The sequence below is a fragment of the Amblyomma maculatum genome, chromosome 4 (genome assembly GCF_055883805.1).
Source record: "Amblyomma maculatum isolate TAMU_Amacu chromosome 4, ASM5588380v1, whole genome shotgun sequence".
NCBI classification, from domain to species: domain Eukaryota; kingdom Metazoa; phylum Arthropoda; class Arachnida; order Ixodida; family Ixodidae; genus Amblyomma; species Amblyomma maculatum.
The window spans coordinates 139107010-139126451 of NC_139347.1; the positions used below are offsets into that span (position 1 = coordinate 139107010).

Genomic DNA, 19442 nt, shown 5'->3' on the forward strand with positions numbered 1-19442 from the left:
TAATATGGTCAATTGTTTCACTGGAGTTTCCACATACAGCACATGCGTCATCTCCATTGTTACATTTCTTTTTGTAGCTGCGTGTTCTAGGGCACCCTGATCTAGCTTCAAAAAGTAGGGCACTGCCTCTTGAGTTATCAAAGAAATCTTCCTTCCTGATCTGCATTTTCCACTTTCGGTATAATTCCACACTCTGTTTCTTTTCCATCGAATTTATCCAATTTTTACCTTCTGTGTTTTTCACCTGTTGCTTAATGCTCTTTATTTCTCCGTCCTTGTTACTAGCATACTTACTAGTTAGTTTGATCGAATCCCGGCCTCGGCGGCCGCTTTTCGGTGGAGGCGAAAAGCAAGGCGCCCGTGTGCTGTGCGATGTCAGTGCACGTTAAAGAACCCCAGGTGGTCGAAATTTCCGGAGTCCTCCCCTACGGCGTCTCTCATAGCCTGAGTCGCTTTGGGACGTTAAACCCCACAAAACCAAACCAAACCCAGTTTTTTTCCTCCATTGTGAGTCAACGCTTTTTAGGTACAGGTATTTAAATACTTTAGCTGCCCATCTGTTACTGTCCAATTTCCTCAGGCGTTCCTCATATAATATTTTACTCTGAGCTTCCCGCACTTCGAAAGATGCCCAGCCCATATCTCCCTGTACCGCCTCATTTGTAGTTTTGCCGTGGGCACCTAGTGCTAATCGTCCAACGGATCTCTGATTTGTTTCTAATGTCGACTGTACCTCTGATTTCACAAAACCGCATTTCCGAAAGTAAATCCGGGCACCATAATTCCTTTCCAAATACCCCTCAAAACCTCATACCTATTGTATCCCCACAATGCCTTATGCTTCATTATCCCGGCATTCCTTCGCCCTTTGGCCTTAAGTGATTGCTCATGCTTTCCAATGTATGGCACTCCTTCGTTTATCCATACCCCCAGATATTTATATTCTGCTACTCTAGGTATTTCAAGGCCTTGTATTTTAAGACCCTGATCAGTTGAGCCGTTGACAATCATCAGACCCGGCTTAACTGCGCTGAAACTGAAGCCTATAGCGTCCCCTTCGTCTCCGCAGTACTTAACTAGAGTTTGCAATTCTTCCAGACTCTCAGCTAGCAGCACAATATCGTCTGCATACATCAAACCGGGGAGGCGCTGCTCTACCGCCTTTCCACCTAATCTATATGACAGGTTAAAACCTAGGTTACTGTCTTGTATCCTGCGTTCCAGGTTTATCATATAAAGCATAAACAGCACCGGTGATAGAGGACAGCCTCGTCTTAATTACGTTCGTGCGCGTAGGCGCGCTCTCGGGCGCCCTATGGAGCGAGGGTATAGTGTACTAGTACTAGCTAGTTCACTATAAGCGGGGGCTTAAGAGGAGAATGGCGAAAGCCTACTCTTCCTCTTCCATCATTTGCCTCTCATCACTACAGCTCCTATGCCTCTCTTTCCACTTTCACTCTCACCTTCCTTCCCTTACGGCGCGGTTTAGGTGTCTACAGAGACAAATGTGACAAATGCTGCGCCTTTCCCTTCCTGTGAACCAATTATTATTATTATTATTATTATTATTATTGCCTCTTATCGGCGTTCGTTGCATTACTGTGTTAAAATTATAATTGCTTTACAGTAAATGTAATACGCAACACGATTCCAGCGCACGGACGGACACGACCACGAACGAGCATGAGCCATTAAAGGCTTTCCCTAATAAGCGAAAGACAAAAGCCGCGAGGGAACAGTATGCAGTTTTCCCTGGGTCAATGTCCCGCGTTTTAAGGCGAAAGCCTTTAATGGCGCGTGCTGTCGTGGACAAAATGTGTGCCGCTTTTGTGGCGACTCTGATTGGCCGAGGCGGGATGACGTCATAGAGGTCTCGACCAATCACAGAGCACCACCACAGTATGCGCGAATGCGTGCCTTATACGGCCATATGCAAATCAATGATCAATTACTGTTTTAGCGCTAATTAAGGAATCAATTTAGTCAATTACTAACAATTGGTATTAATTAATTATAAAATTTTGAATACCCAATTAATACATGTTCAATGTATAATTAATTCATTAATCAATTAATTACCATTTAATTGATTTATTGCTAATTAACGCCGGTTATGTAGCGGAATATGCGGCACTCAAGCTTTCGCCTTTCACTACTTTAGTCGCTAAAGTCCTTCGTAATTTTTATCTTTGTGAGCCACTGTTCGTTACTTTTGAATCCGCACTGTGGCGGTCGTGTTTAGATGGAGGGCTGAAGTGCCAAAACAGCCGGCATTTTTTTTAAAGGCGAAAGCGTTTCTATGCTCATGGAACGAATCTCTCGCGCGGGCGCGAGATTTGTGTGCGAGATCTGTCATATCCCGCGAGGTGTGTTCTTGTCTATCTTTCCTGCCATCTGCAATCCCGCACTTGAACGCGCGCCAAGGAACGCCACGCGACCGGAGCGATGGTGTACCGTCCAAACACACACTTGCCAGGGTGTGTGGTAGATACTGCACCTTTCCTTTCTTGTACTTCTATGTAGCACTGCAACGAACACCGATAAGAGGCAAATGATAGGAGAGGAAGGGTAGGCTTTCGCACCATTCTCTTCTTAAGAAACATCTCAGAGACCCTCCAATATATATATTTTTTTCCACATCTAGCGCGCGCCTTAAGGAACCCCCGGTGGCCCAAATTAACCCCGATGCCTCCGCTACGGCGTCCCTCATTGCCCACGTACGTGTTGCACCGGGCCGTTAGACTCCACGATTTACTATCTATGAATATTCGAATCTGAGAACAAAGTCAGCAACGGGGCCATATGGAGTGAGCAACAAGGTGCTGCGAAATCTAGAAGACTACTCGATCGCTGCACTTGCAAGATACATGCTAGAATGCTGGTAACGATTACGACTTCCAACCATCTGGAAGGCAGTGCAGATCGTCATGATCCCCAAACTTTGCAAAAAAAAAAAAAGAAAGAAAGAAAGCTACAGATTGAAAATATAAGACCATATTCTTTGACATTGTACGTGGGGAAACTCATGGAACATGTGATCCAGACAAGTCTAAACAGATTAACTCTATGGTTGGCTTGAGACCGTCTGTCGACACAGGACATTTCGCGGCAAATCTAACACCGGGTCATCGAAACGCATACTAAGGACACGCCAGTTATCCAAGGCCTGGACTTAGCTATATCGCCGTTGGTGAAAGAACTTGCAACTGCGTAATGGACTTTCTCTCAAAGCGAGAAGCAGCCATACAAATTGGTGGACATAAGGAGGACAAATTTACGCTGGGCAGCAGAGGAACACCCTAGGGTTCATTCCTTTCACCGCTGTTCTTCGATGTTGCACTTATCAAGCTTCCATCAAAGCTAGACGAAATTGAGGGCCTAAACCACAGCCTGTACGCGGACGACATCACACTCTGGACCGCGGGAGGTAGTGATGGACAAATTGAAGACATCCTCCAGGCTGCTGTGAAAACTGTTGAAGAATGCGTAACCCCTAGAGGCCTGAAATGGTCTCCCGAAAAGTCCGAGATGCTCGTGTTCCAGCCACCACGCAGCAGATTCGACAAAGAACCTAGAATTGAACTAAAGGCAGATGGAGTTCCCATCCGCACAGTGGACAAGATTTGGATCTATAGTTATGTGGCTACAGGAAAATGGCCGCAACGGAGAAGCTATAAGGAATATCGAAGGCTGCGCTCAACAAACGATACGTCTGGTTGGACGCATCTCCGCAAGTCGGGGATGAGGGAAACCAACCTTCTAAGCTTTTGTCGTCAGCAGGATCGCCTACGCTGTCCCGTGTTTACACCGTGGGCTAACTGCGAGAAGACTGAAGGAATCATTAGGGAGAGCATGAAAACAGCCCTTGGACAGTGGGTATACGGATCGGCTAATGAAGCTATAGGGGTGCACAATACGCTGGAAGAGGTGATAGAGGCCAACCAAATCCCCCGATACGAATGACTGACAAGTAAACCGGACGGGAAGAAGTTTACTGCTAGGCATTCGATATGAAAGGCAAGGGGACTAGAAGACGGATGTCCCCATGGGAGTCAAGAAGCGACTGAAATGCCTCCACTGGCACTGAACGTGCATACAGAGCATCACCAGGAAAGAAGGAAGTAAAATGCGGAAATGGCGCAGGAGATATATCAAGGAAGACGATATGGGTAGTGCCGACGCTAGGAGGACAGGCGTGTTATTGTTGCGGTAGTAACATATGATCAACGAAACCTAAGCGGCTCAAAACGAGCTTAGCTGACACGGCAGAAGAGCTGGCCATTACCCTTGCGATAGCAGGGTCAATGGATGCTATGATTATAAAGTAGTCAAAAGTATCAGTATGAAATTTTCTTAAGGGAAGCGTCCCTAAAAAACAAAAATGGATGCTGGAAACATATCAGGGTGACAGGATAATCCGGCTATGGGCACTAGCTCATTCCCAGCTCTAGGGAAATGAGGGAGCTCATAAGCTTGCCCGCGGTCTCACCTTCTGGGTATGTTCTGACCCTCGGTACACTGTGAGCAGAGATAGGCTAGTGAGCTGTAAAGAGATTACTAAGCACTTTCGGCAAAACAGGGTAGAATATTCACCGGCAAACAGGTCAAGAAAGTATCTGGAGGCGCTTACAAACAAGGACTTTTCCGAATTCCGCTACCCTTAGCCAGTGGTTCCTGGTACAGTTCTCGGATAGCTACAAATTATGTCGGGATAGGGCGGATTGGTGCATATGATATGGACGTGCCCAGAAATTCAAAATATTGATCGAGATAAAAACAAAATTTTTGGATACTCTACTGTTCAGCTCACACCTTGAAGCTTAGCTATGTCTAATCCGAACTCGCCGTCCGGATCCAAGGACTCCATGCTGCCGTCTAGGCAGATAGACTGACGCCCGTCCTGTATCTGTTGTATATTAAAGTCTGTCCATTATACCCACAAACCAGTACTCGCTTGGTAAAAAAACATGGTAGATTCGTCGGCGGACAACAGGGCCGTATGTGCACGAGGCCAACAGTGAGTCAAACGTCTCTATCTGAACCGCATTTCACTTGCAGAAAGCAGTGCAGGAAAGAGCCATGGTAAAAGTTTCATCACCGTGTGCTATATTAATTTAATCGGGGCGACATAGAGAAACCTTGTGGCGCCTTCCACTTCGCCACTCTGTGGCTTGCTACAAAGACGCTTGGGGCTTACGCGTTGAGACTGAGCCTTAATTGAGCTGCAGCGCTCGGGCAGACGGCCAAAGCACGTGCGGTGACCAGCGGCTAGCAACAGCTTGCTCACGTACGGTCTACCCATCCTCTACACTGGCATTGCAAGTGCGCGGTATTGCCGCTTGCTTTCCTCGTTAAAATGCACTGGAAATCTCTAACGCAGATGAGGAGGGGTCCCCCGCATACCGGGACGCGCCAGTGGAGGTGGTGACTGGGGGGGCTGCATTTATTTGACTCACTGCGGGGCGCGCGCTGGAGCCCGTCCAAGTAAGGGGCCCTCGATAGCCGTCGCCGCCGAGCGGAACGCTAGAACTGATTACGTAGAGCGAGCTGTGACACCGCTTTGGATGCATGCGTCTTCCGCACTTCGTTACAATGGGCTCGCTGTTGCCGAGGGAGCTCCCGTCTCCTTTTTCCCCCCCCCACTTCCTCGTTCCATTTGGGTGTTGCGTAAAGGCGACAGTTCAGGTTGGGCCACTATTCTGAGTAGTAGTAGTGGTTTATTAAAATAACAGAAAGGAAATATTGCCGGCCTCGGCAACTGCTGTCTAATATCGCAAGCACTCGAGTTGCGGCCGTTGAATACGAATAAAGCGTTTCACAGACAGGGTGTAACTGTCGTGTTCCGCTGAGTGCCGATCATCAGCCTGCGAAAACCGAGAGCGTTCTCTTCTCGCCCTTGGCCGCGCTAGCTGGCACATCCCCCCCCCCCCCCCCCTTCTTTTTGCAGTGCTGGGTAAATGGGCACTGCTCTGATACAACGTTGAACAGCGACCACACGTGGCGTGTTTCGACCTTGGAGCTGCTCCAGCGTTAGGTCCGACACACCACCGCTCGAGTTGTATGCCGTCAGGCGCTGACTGCGTCAGCTGGCACAGACGGGGTCGACCATTTCGGAAAACAGAGCCAAAGGCAAGGCGACGGAGAATTTGACGTGTGTGGCGCAGGCTGCTATGGTCAGCTTGGTTTTACTCTTTCTGCGGTGGACCCAATCGAACGGTTTTGTCTAATGTCAGGGCGATGTGGAGCTGTACGAAAATAACAGCATAACTGTCTGTGATGTGACTGCAAATTCAGCAGGCAAAGGAAGCGGCGCAATCATGAGACTGCAGGTCGAGAAGTTGCTTCAGGCTGGCGTATCTTAAATGCCCCGAAGAAAATATTCGTTCCGAGTACCGATGACACTTTGACCTCTGCAGATAGCGGTGCCCTTATGAACTGGCTCTAGATATTGAGCCCTGTCCTTGGGGGTGTGATAAGCTGTTCAAAGCGTAGACTAGACGAAACCAGGCCTAACCAGCAGTTAGCAAATTGAGCAACAATGTGGGCGTGGCTTTAGCACGTATTAAAAAAAAAAGCGGCTCCTGTGTGGAGTTGTTTCACTTTATTTGGATTTTATTGGGGCGTTCGTTTCATTAAACGTCGGGAGCGTTCTCATTCGGGGCCATTATTCTCTCTTGGCCACGCGTATGTGGCGCCAACAGAGCGCCGTTAAAACGCACTGGAACGCTACGCAGCAGGGTCCTGCATGTATTCCGATCGCGTATCGTACTTGCATAGCCGAGCTGGTGGCCACGAACGCGATGCTATGCAAGGTCCTGTATTCCGTTCGCTTTTGCTTATGTGCATAGTCGGGATGATTCCCTCCATTACAACGCGAAGAGCACGCACACTTGGAAGGCGTAGGAATGTTGCACCGGCCGGCATTTCGTTCTTTTCCGAACGGGGATATTGAATGGCGGTCGAAATGCGCAGCAGTCTGTATCAGCCGCCGCTTCTTTCTTTCTTTCTTTCTTTCTTTCCTTTTTTTTTTTTTTTTTTGCTAGAATCCGTTCTTTCATTTCTTTTGCGCGCGCGCGTATCGCACGCAGCATTTGCAGGAAGGATTTTTGAGAACCCGCTTTTGCGTCAGCAGTGCTACCAGTAAAATATAAGGGTCCCAGATTGGACCCTTATCTCTCTTCTCGAGCTAGTTAGCGGTGAAAGCAGCCAGGCGCGCCGGTTTTCTGGCCGATCTGAGGAGACTATGTTCGTCTTCGTTGTTCCTTGCGAACCGCTCTATCGTTCCGAATTAGCCCGCGACTGCTGGTGCCGGCAGACTAGTGCGATGGCGTCGGCTTGGAGGCAAACTCGAGAGACGGGCCTGCCGTGTGGCAGCCTCTGCTGTGTTCCAACATTGTTTCGTTCTCAGAGGCAGCGGTTCATAAGAAAGTTGCGAGGAGGCGGATGCGCTGACAGCTGATCGAACATGAGGACTGAGTGGCCGAAAAAAAGGAAAAACCATGCGCCATGAGCTCCTCGCGTTTTACTTCTCTGACCTGGCGTGTCTGCGTTGCACAGTCTGCAGCGGGTTACTGCTTCGGACGCGGAAAAAGTTTTGGTGGCGTCCATAAAAGCATGATGGCATGCTCCTGACTTTTGGAGGCCTGTACAGCGGCTGCTGAAGATTTTTTTTTTTTTCTGTGATGCGAACAAAAGTGCGTCGCTTTTTGAACTTGCGTGCATTTGGATTGTTCGAGGAGCCACGCGGAAGACTCCGAACACAGCCGTGGCAGCGGTGGCTGCCACGGCCTGCAAGCCATATCGCGCATATCGTGGCCAGTCCGAGACACTCCAACCACACAGACCAGCGAGGGGGAAACGTGCATGGTATCAGTGAGGGTTCGGATTTCGACACTCCAAGGACTGCTTGATATGCGAAGAGTTCAGTAATTAAGGAGGTTGTCGGAAGGACCGGTGCGTAAAAGAATCCGGGAATATAGATAGGATCGTCGATGCGTAAAAGAACCCCGGAGTATATATAGATAAGATCATGACATAGTGTGCCTTGTGGACTATACGGTGGCCATAAGCTGATGTATACCGTTGATGGCCAAAGGGATATGGCCGCCAGCAACCATATGTGAGAGCAGAAAGGACCGGTCGGAAGAATGCTTCGTTCAAAATAAGCTGTTCTTCTCGAAAGCATCCTTTGGTCGCGGCATGCAAGATATTGAGAGTTCCGAGTGCTGGGCTTTTCATGGCCGGAAGTTGTGGGCTGTTGCGTCCACGTACGTTGCACCGCGTGCCTACGTCGCTATAGCTCGTTGCGGACTCTTTCACTATAGTTGTTCGATTTATGGTTTATGGTGTTTAACGTCCCAAAGCGACTCGGCCTACGAGGGATGCTGCTGACGAGGGCTCTGGATAACGTCGACCGCTCGGGGTTCCTTAACGTGCATCGACATATATACACTCCAGCAGAGAGATGAAGTTTACCCCGTGGACACTTAACCACGAATGATTGACAAAGAGCGCGCTTCGAGGAGAGAAACCGGCAGGGTTTTGTTTGCATACTGCTGCAAACCCGAACCAATGTGCAAGAAACTTAATGCGGTGTGCTTTTGGGCCACCGTCCGATTAGCGGGAAATCAGGCAAATAAATACAGAAAGCATATTTTTTGCATATTTCGTCCCTAGTTCTTTTGGTCCAAGACGCGGGGAAATCTCAGTTAATTGACCTCTATATTGTGTCGTTTTTGCCGAAGCTAACGCGAAAAAGAAAAGGAACAGTGTGCTTCTCTTCAGTTTACCCCTTTCCGGGTTTTGTGTCCCATGATTTTAGACTGTATAATTACGCCGCATTTCGTTTCGGGCAGCAACTGCGTGAGCGCTGCAGAAGGCGCAAAGCGTGTGTCGTCGTTTCCTACATTTCCCGCAGCGATCACTTATTGCGTTGCGCCGCGGTGGCTCAGTGGTTGGGGCTTTCGGCTGCTGTCCCCGTGGGGACACAATATGTGGATCCTGGCCGCGGCGAAGCGCAAGGCGGCCATGTTCCGTGCCGCGATGTCGAGACGACGGTGTCCTTCGTTGCGTGACTCTCTCTCGGATGCTAAACCACGTATATCATGTAGCGGGACTTAGTGGACGAACGCTCAACCTGGCTAATTGTGTCGTGAGCTCGGTGCTAAAGCGCACGAAGAACCTCCATGGCGACACTAAATTTCCAAAACTCCCCTACGGCCAGGTTAACTGCTCAGCCGACAGCTCTTGTCTGTCATGGCAGGCTGAAGTGTTATATGCGTGACTATATCTCACGCCGCGTGTATCGCAGCCCATTGGAAATACGGGGGCTCCCGGGACCTTCTGTGTTTCTTCATATGATTATCTCGCAGAGCGGCTGTAGCTCTGCGTCGCTTCTCTGTTGAGGTCAGAACAGGGACTGCAGGCCCCCGGTCTCCCTATCTGCAATCACCTTAACCAGATAAGTCTTATCAGCTCCGAGCCTCGGCTCACCCTACCCCACTCAAAAGGTTCCAGAGTTCGTGTGCTGCCAGGAGACTATCTCCATTTTTAATCGCGTTCGTAGGGCGCGTGAGACGCGATGCCACTCGGATCAAAGGGTACGTCTGCTCTGGTGTATTCGAGCAACTGGTCCGAGCTATGCGCCTACTCCTGTAGTTTATCGAAGAATCGCTTGAGAGTTTTGGCATAGCGCGACTCGCGACACACAACTGGGACCCGGTTCCACGAGGCGCCAATTGCGCAGATGATCCGGGGGCTCTCCTGCTGCAGCGCATGCGCAGTAGGTATGCTTTATTCAATGAGTAGCCGCAGCGTTTTCTTGTAGCAATTAAACTTTCTGCTTCTATGCTTTTTCTAGAGCATAGTTTAGCACACATGATTTTAATCCTGCCACCCTTTTTGGCTACGAGGCGGCCAAGTAGTCCACGTTTCACCATGAAACATTGTCATCGTCGTAACCAAAATTCTTGAGGTCAGCGTGCAAGCAATGGACGCAGAGACCTGTGCAAGAAGACACGGCCTACGTGTTCAAGCCAGCCGTGGGATACACCGCCTCCGATAATGCACTGGCTAGATATATGCTGCCGCGGTCGGAAAGTAACGGACTGCACTTGTTACTGTCACTGTTGTGCAGTTGCGAAATTGGGCCACCTGTCAGGTTCGAGCGGCAGCAGTGCACATGTCGTGTTTGGCGATTCTGCGTGCGTATAAACCTGCCCCGGCTTCTGCCGGCCGAGGCAGGTTGCAGGTGAATGGCAACCAGGGTATACGACCACCAGACTATCCACCGTACACCAGACCATTAAGTAGGCGCTCCGCGACAAAAAAGAAAAAGACAGCAGCCGCGGTTTAAGCCCCCTTAAACCGGTTAAGACACGCGAAAGCACTATTTGATATGGTTTGGAATGGCTTGGCGATTTAGCATTAGAAAGTGTCCACTTCTCAGTGGACACTTTCATAAGTCATCGGTTCGAATGCCTGTCGCAAATTAGCCTTGAACTTGCATACATATGATAATTAGGAAGCGAAATGGTACCTGGCGTTCGTGCGAGTTCTTTCACGCTAAAAATTTTACTTCTGTCGAGAACATAGGCATGGCGGGCGAGAAGGCGCGCGTCATCATCAAGTCGTCGCGGAACGCACCCCCGGTGCCTTCCAGAGTCGCTTACTGTGCGACACGCGTTATCATTGGTAGTCGGAGTGCGGGACACGAAAACAAGGAAATTTATGTGCCACCTTTAGCTAGCAAAAGAAACTGAAAACGAAGCTATTTGTTTGTTTTGCGAGGTGAAATATGTAAACTGCATGCCACTGTTGCCTCGGGGCGTACTCAGTCCCCGCCGTTCGTCTCTTGCTTGGAATAGTAAAGAAAATGTTCGCACTTGGCATTTTTAAGGCCCACTGATGGTGCAATGTAGGTTTTCGTGCTGATGACTCGGAAGCCAATGTTTCCAGCCCAGCCGTCGCCTTCACGGGTCCAGAGCTTCTTTCCGCATTACGCCGTTCTTTGTCTTTTACCTCACGTCATGTTGCGATGGCTCACACATAGCAACGGGAAGTCAATTGCTTCGATGGTTGCTGCAAACTAGCAGCAGTTCAATGAGAAAAGACTGTTCCTAAGGCAGCGGTTACGACACCTATCAGGTGTTCACTTGGCTGAGGGAGGAGGGGGATGAATAATCTCTTGAGTGGTCGACCAGTAGCTGCGGTAACCTTCGACCTCCTGGGTTGAGCATATTTGTCTCTTGTCCTGTGTCTGAGACCAAATGCACGCTTCTGCGTTGTAACGAAAATGTTACACGAAGAGGCACGTTAGATGAACCAGTTATGATTGCGGTGATTTTTGATCGCAACAATTTTTTTTTTTCGTTGCAGCCGATTGACAAAAAAAAAAGAAAAAAAAAACAGGGCATAATACAGTATTGCCACGAACCATACATGTCTTTATTTCTCCTTTTTCAACAGCCACCTGCATGCGGCCTTATCACTGTGATTGTATACCGCACGGATCGATTGTGTACTCTTTGTTCACGCTCGTTGTCGCGAGATCGACGCGGCTTTATCATTTTCTTTGTCGCGTAATATGTGCCGATATGCATCCCTGAATGATTCCAGCCACTCGCGTGTTCTTTTACAATGTTGTGCTAATCACCGTCTCCGGCTTCATCTAGATGTTTCTCCGCCGCAAGGCCCACTGTCCACCCTCCGGTCGAAAATATTTTCTTCCCCGGTGACTGTGAGACTTCGCCCCTGGAACGGAAGGCCGCAAAATGTTTTTGAAAAGAGTAACTAATAACGCAGTTACAGCCACCGCAATCACCCGATTCTATCCTGCCTCTCTCCTTCCGTTCCCTCGCAAAGGTTTTTCACTCTCCTGCCCGAGGTCGTCTAGCCTCCGCAATGCAAATTCCCCTTCCTCCTCCGCGTTTGGCGGGAGGTGGGGCGTGGCTCTCCGCGAGCGCGAAAAAAAAAAAAAAAAAACGGTCGAGGGAGCGCGCGCCGCTGGATTCAGTCTGGCCGTGGCGAGGGAAAAGCGCGCTGCGAGCGGTAGACACCCATCCTTCTCCCGTCAGTCAGCGAGACGGACCAATGGACGTCGTTCACGGTACGTACGTCATTATCGGGGCCCGTCGGGCCAGCGCAGGAAGCGGTGAAGCTGGCTTCTCAAAGGAGAGCATGAGAGAGCTTTGAATTGTATTTTCAATGCTTTGCGGCGCGCGTGTCGCTGTAGAATTTTGCACAGACTATCTCCGGTACCTGATTGGAACACTGGGCTCCTTTGCCTAAAAGGGCCTTCCCTGGACAGTGGCCCTTTAAAATGAGCTTTGACGGGTGCGGCGGGCACGTGCAATTCGGCGACCACTGAGTACGGTTGCTGCTATCGCCGCCGCCGAGTTCTTTTTTTCTTTTGCGAGCTCAAGTGGGCACAATAAACAGTTAAGTGCTACTACGCCTATCCGCTGTTGAGTGCCCACAAACTGCTCCGAGGTGACGCCACGCGTTCAGACGATGTTTGCTGAGGCGGCCAGGGAAGAAAAAAAATAAAATTTTGCCCGGTTATGATGTAAGAAGGACTGTGAGGTTGAAAGATGAGCAAACTTAATCGTAAAGCGGAGGGTAACTGTATTGCGTTGTCTGAAAAGGGCTAGCTGGAACATTTGGCTGAACGGCAGGACATAACAAGCCTGAAAACCGTGCCGATGCCTACATCTTGACGTGCTAGCTCGAACTTGGCGGTATTTTGGCTTAGCTGCGGTTTGTAGTGTTTTTACACCCGTACCTTGCAATATGCTACAGCTTTCCCTCTTTTTCTACCAGTACACCCAAACTAAGGAAGACGCCTGTACGATTTCGTTTACGCCAGATTTCAGCTCGTCGTGTTTTCCGTGGATGGATCGTGCATCTCTCACTTTCCGTTGCCACGACTACAGACGCATCCACTTTTCCCAGGGAACATGGGGGCGCCGACGTACAGCCTTCCTTCTGCTCATGGGAGGAACTTTCTTCTTGCTTCTTGCACTTTCGTGCGCCCTTTGTGGTTTGGCTGCTGCACTCCAGCTGCCGCCGTCTCCGCTAACTACAGTGCATTACCACCGCTGGTCAGCGGCGGAACCGGTTTCTCCCGCTCAAGCCGTTGTGTGTGCACGGTTCGCAGCGCCGTCCACATGTGGAGCTCAAGTCGAGACTCCGGTGATTTTAGTCGAGACCACTGCACGCGTGTACCGCAGCTCAACTTTTTGGCCTTGGAAAAAAAGAGATTCAAAAGAAACGTACTTCCACTTCACCGACGTCGGTCACTAACCAACTCGGTAAACATGGTCTCGACTGCCCTGCTTATCGATTTGTTCGCTTGTTTGGGGACGAGACTGAGGATGCGTGCTTTGTTACGGGCCAAGTCGCTCGCAAGAAGCTGCAACACAACGTTAGCCGCGATTGCGTAACTGAAGCGCAAGCTGCATCGGTCGCTGCAATAATTAGCCGCTGATTGCATGGCGGCGGCGCATCGAAGCTTTCGCGATGATGGTGCCGCCGTGTCTGTCGCAGCTGGACGATGGGGCCAAACGCGCCTTGGCCCCTTCCAGTTCAGGCTACAGATTCTCCGGCTATTCGCCGACCTCGCCGGCCCACGCCTTTGGAAGACTCCGGCCGGCTAGGCTGGCCTGCCGCAGATGATTTTCGCTCCCCCGGGGCTTCGACGTGCTCGCGGTCTGGAATGCGACCTCGATGTACGAGGTGCTGGCGCAGTCATTCCTCTGCGACTTCATATTGAAGCAAATCGTTTGCTTGGCGTCCATGCAATAAAATGCCGTGATTCTGTCGCAGCCACGTAAACACCGCCTTTGTTTCCCATAGAAGTTGGCAGATGCCGGCGTCGGCTAGTTTATTAGGTCCATTGTGAACGTCTCGAGCTGGGACGTCATTCAGGACACATCTACTGCTGTTGCCCACGGACCGTACGGCCGACTTCGAGACGAATCTGTTCTATTTGCGCCTTGCCGCTTGCCAAGGTGGTTGCATGCATAATGAATAGTTTGGTGCCTAGAAGAAACTTTGACGTTAGTCACGAGCCGTTGCATCTCGGGGGTGACGGCCTATGCGAAGCGAGCCTCCCACATCCGTTTGTGTGGGGACTTGTTTCTCTCCTCAGGCGGTACCAGCGGGGCAGGATGCCGGACGCCGCTGGCTGTGCAGCGCCGTCTTCGCTGGATGTCCCTGGGAAGCCTCGCTTTGGGCAGGTTGGTGGACCCTCCTTTCTTCGGTGGAGTGGTTGCCATTGAGTGGGTTCAAACCCTCCCTTTTACTATTACACCAGGGACCGCCGGCTCCAGCGTTCCCCGCAACCAGAGCCCCTCGCGTTGGGTGGATGGCAGCCCTACCGGTGCCCGAGCTCAGATCTTGCTTTGCTACAGGTTGGTCGCTATACTGCCCCTCCTAATCATAGTGTTCAACTAACCTTTGGCGTTGGTGACGCCCGTCTTCCGCACGACGTCCCACGCCATGATTTGCCCGTCTCCGAAGGAGCATGTTATCTGAGTATCGTAGCGGTGGCGATAGCTAGCACTCATGGCTGGAAAAGGCGTGAACTGGAAACAAGGACAGAGAAAGAACGACAACGACGTCCGTGTTTCCACTTCGCGCCTTTTTCAGCCATGGATGTCAACTAACTTGCCGAACTTCCTGCTCTTCTATAGCTAGCACGCGTAGCTGCGGGGGCGGGGGGGGGGGGGGGGGGGATTGCGAAAAGAAGTGGCCGAACGCTCGATCCGTCTCAGTGCGTGCTTCCCTGTCATCTGGACCCTTCAGTCCAGCATTTATTTTTAATTGCCGTCTGCTGGTCGTCTGTCTGATTGAGTGGGTGTCTCTCCTCGCGCTCTGTCTGCTCACATCTTGCGAGTTTTCCAACGTTGCCGAGCTGGGCGCGAACTCACGAACGGACTCGCCAGAGGTTATAGGAAGCGGTATTGAAGCTATTTCTTCTCACCCATCATGATATATCATAACATCATATATACTGGAAAGCATGGGTCATAAGGATTTGGCGCTACAGGAAAGCTTAGTGCATTCATCAGGGTATCAGTAGAGGTGGTTCTGGCCACGGCCTCAAGAAAGCGGGTCGCGTGAAGGAAGACAGCGTAGTGTCCGCGCATATGATACTGAGGTGGCGTCTGGATTCTTCGCGGGAGACCTTCCTGCGCGCCACGCTGCGGGCTGATGCATCTGCAGACGGCATTCACACATGGCTGGCGAGGAGGGCAGGTCGGTGTGCGTTCGGGAGCTCTACCGGAGCCGCTGTGGAACCTTTTGGTCTTGCTTTCGGAGATGTGGTGATGGTTGCATGCCGCGATTTCTTTGGGAAATATGTGGATGGTGAGGATGTGGTCTGCTTTTAAAAGGCGTCCAGGGGCCGCGCAGGGACACTTTGGTAGCTCCGAGGACCTCTCTTGCATGGACGGGCACGCCTCAGTTTGCCAGGAGCTGTTCAATCTCGACTTTATTCTTCTTTGGCCTTGATAGTTTTTGCCTTGCCTTGACGTTCGTATTTATTTCAATCTTGCACGGGTTACCTTTCGTGTTCGGCTTGCGAGAGTGGAGGGCTGACGCCCTTGTAATTATGCGTATAACATAACTGGGTGTGCTACGTTCCTCGCAGCCGCTCGTCCAGAGTTTCGTTCACGACCAAGGCAGCCTCGCAGACCACGCGACCGGAGAGAGGGTGAACTACTCTGTGCTTGCCCCGGCGCATGTCTTGGCCATTCAGGCCGCACAAAGGTGCACGGCCTTTTCTTCGGCAAATATGCGCTGCATTTAGGTCGTGGTGCACTTGCTGGTAAGAGAAGGGTGAGCAGCGGCCGCCGAGGTGCGATTCATTTTTTCACTTTTAATCAGCGCCACGTGCATTGTATAAGCAGCGAGAGAGAAGGACTAGGGCTTGCCCGGTGCGGCGGTGAGTGCTGTTTCTAGTTGTGTCGAAACGACGACCGCGGTAGAGAAGACAACGCTGGTGCGATTCGCTCCGGATATATATATATATATATATATATATATATATATATATATATATATATATATATATATATATATATATATATATATATCTATATATATAATCTTTTTTTTTTTTTTTTTCTTTTTTTTTTTTACACCGAGCGTTTCGGGCTTTTTGCCAGCCTGTGATTCGAAACATCGGCTGCAAGAAAGAGTGGCAATGCTGGAAGTTGACACCCACGCTCACGTTCAACGACTGCACACAAGTTGTTTGCTTTCTGCAACAAAATTTGTTCAGAAAACGAAGCTTCTCAATGATGCTCCTGATGCTTGGCCTTTGGAGCACACATTGCTAGCCCTGCCAGTGCATGAGCGTGCTAATTAAAGTTAGCATGTGTACAGGAACTGACAAGTGCGGGGAAACACGAGTATGCGAACGACGCTGCTGACGTCCGTCGCGCCATTTTAATGTCTTCATTTGTGGTTTCTTGCGCTGATTGCTTCCATGCCGAGGTGAGGCTGTATGTATGTCGGCGTTCTCGATGTGTTCAAATAAAATCCATGCTGAACCCCATGGAGAAGTAACAAGGGTTAACGCCGGGCTAACGGTCATCGTTAGGAGTAGTATAAGAGTGCATCCTTACAGGACAAGTATACTGGTGCAGACCCGAACCACGGAGACTAAATAGCCATGGTTATAAACTTGGGTTGGCGTGCATGTCGCAGACGCTCATGCTGCGAACAGCCGCCTGTCGATCTCCCGCAAAGGGAAAAACGCGTGATAGTTGTGTCTGGGACTTGGGGCCTGACGTGAACTTCTGGGATGGAAGGCAACGAGACGGTCTATGCAAAAAGAATGAAAAGGCTAACATTTAAAAACTGGAAGAGCACGCCATCCCTCTGTGTCGTTCCGGATCGTTAAACCCCACCGTTTGCAGTTTTGACGTCCATCGAAACGCGGCCTCCGCGACCCTACGCTGCACTTCCCTGTACTGCCTTTTCAACTGACACTTTCGGTGCGACTGACATCTTCTGTGACAAATAGCTTGGCTGGAGACGCCGAGAGCGGAGGAATTTCGTCGACGTGTAACGACTGCTCGTTGTGACCGTCCGATTCCCGCGTGATTTCCGGCGGCGCCTGCTGCTGCTCCGAGCGTGTGTCCAGCTGGCCGCCGGCGAGCGTCGTGTGACTCGGGCCACTACTGTTGCTACCCGGAGTCGTTCCGCGTGTCGGTATAGAAAAAGAGTCGATGAAATAAAAGCCCCGGCTCGCGCTTCTATCTATCGCAAAGTGAATCATCCTATGATTGTACAGGGACTTTTTTGTTCCGCGGATCGATCTCTGTTTAATGAGTACGGGCGACTGCTGCTTTCTGCCGCACTGTGTCGCGCGATCGTCACGCGAGGGAATTGAACGTGCGAAGCGAAATTCCGCGAGGTTTCACTGCCGGCCAAGGCGGGAAGTCTAGAGCCAGTTCGAACAATGCCAACTGCGCGGTGATGTCGACCTCGCTTGCGGGGAGGTCGACGTCCGTGTTTGCATCGTGCCTGTGGCGCTTCAGGTGGAAGGTGCGTATACGCTCATGCTGTGACCCATCGCATTTGCCTGCCGTGAAAACGACATGCTCGCTGTCTGTACTGTCGTGCTCTTCGTGTCGCCATCGTTCAGGCACCTTTATTTCCCTCCGAGAACGGGTCCTGCGGTGTACTCGAGAGCAGAGACCATGTGTGTAGGATTGACGAACTGGACTCTGTGTTGGCGCACTTTACCCCTCCGTGTTTAGTGGTTAGCTGTTCACCTTACCAAAATCATTCCGCGGTCAGAGACGAAACTCCCTGGTTGGTCGACAGTGATGACGTCATAGGGGTTACATTAATCGAAAGACCAGCCACAGAACTCCATCCACTGGAGCCAGATTCAAAAGTGACCCCTTGACCCGCCCGAATTATTCGAGGTCCTAGCACTACCATTGACGGGTGTCGGCTCATGTGCTGACAAGTGCAAAGAACCTGAAAAGAACACGCAAATGGAGGGCAGTTGATAAGGAGCTTTAGAATAGGGGGACCCTATCGGTTAGTAGAATGGGTTAATAGTGGAGCGCGAATGCGCATGCTCAGAGTAATTGCCGCATCCTTCGCTGAGTCATCACAGCATTCCGCGCGTGAACATTCATCATCATCAGCCAAACTGTACCCACTGCATGGCGAAGGCCTCTCCAATATTTCTCCAATTGACCCGGTCCTGTGCTAGCTGCATCCAATTGACCCCTGCGAATCACTTAACCTCGTCTGCCCACCTAACTTTCTGCCGCCCCTGCTACGCTTTCCTTCCCTTGGAGTCCAGTTTGTTACCCTAAGCGATCATCGGTTATCCTCTCTATGCACTACATGCCCTGCCCATGCCCATTTCTTCTTCTTGATTACCATTAGAATGTCATTAACTCTAGTTATTCCTCTGACCCACTCCACACGCTTCATATCTCTTAACGTTACCCCTACCATTTTTGCTCTCAACTTAAGTAGATCCTTCTTCGTTAGCCTTCACGTTTCAGCCCGATAAGTGAGTACAGGTAAGAGCAACTGTTGTATACTTTCCTCTCGAGCGATACCGGTAAGCTGCTAGTCATAATCTACGAGTACCTTCCAAATGCGCTCCATCCCAATCTTATCCTTCTATTTATTTCCTTTTCATGGTCTGGATCGGCTGTTACTATGCCTGCCCTAAATAGACAAATTCGCGTATACTATACTTCCAATGCTTCGCTACCTGTTGCAAACTGCTTTTCTTTTCCGAGGCTGTTGAACATTACCTTAGGCTTCTGCACATTGATTTTAAAGCCTACCTTTCTACTTTTCCTTCCTAGGTCATCAATCATTCTTGAAAATCCATCCCCTAAGTTACTTAGCAATGAAATGTCATCATCGGCGAATTGCAGATCACTGAGGTACTCTCCATCTACCCTTATTCCTAACTGCTCCCATTCCAGGTCTCTGAATGCTTCCTCTAAGCAAGCTTTGAATAGTACTGGGGAGATCGTGTCTCCTCGCCTAATACCGTCCTTTATGGGAATTTCGTTACTTTATGTAGAACTATGGTTGCTGTGCAGCCCCTATATTTACTTTCACCCTTGAGCATTGTCGCGCCCTGCACCTTATCCCACTTACCGATAAGGTCCCCATATTCCAAAACTCTCTAATATCTATAGCTGTGTCTTTTTCCGTCTTGAGTCGAAGAGTCTTTAGTGGCCTCATAGTTTTTTTGTAATATAGGAATTTTAATGTAGCATTCGCATACATACGTGAAGGTATAGTGCGCATGCTGGAAATGCTCATCTTAAAGCAGCGCGAAAACACAGGACTAAAAGGAACAGGAGACGACACAAGCGCCTGTGTCGTCTCCTGTTCCTTTTAGTCCTGTGTTTTTAGCTCTGCTTTAAGATGAATCCTATCCAACT

At 50.1% G+C, this 19442-nt stretch overlaps 1 protein-coding gene across 3 annotated transcripts in view; it reads left to right on the top strand.

Annotated features, from left to right (window-relative positions):
- Positions 1–19442, top strand: part of LOC146193151 (transmembrane protein 53-like) — an 81324-nt gene that overhangs the window by 22236 nt on the left and 39646 nt on the right. The window contains exons 2-3 of one of the 3 annotated variants that reach the window (XM_084602586.1): positions 14150–14237; positions 14315–14411. The exons of 1 other annotated variant lie outside the window; for it this stretch is intronic. In XM_084602586.1, coding sequence (XP_084458712.1) covers positions 14209–14237; positions 14315–14411 — 126 coding nt within the window. In that variant the 5' untranslated portion in view covers positions 14150–14208. Of the gene's footprint in view, positions 1–14149; positions 14238–14314; positions 14412–17423; positions 17557–19442 lie in introns of those variants that run through there. One more of the 3 variants, XM_084602588.1, reaches the window with a different exon arrangement.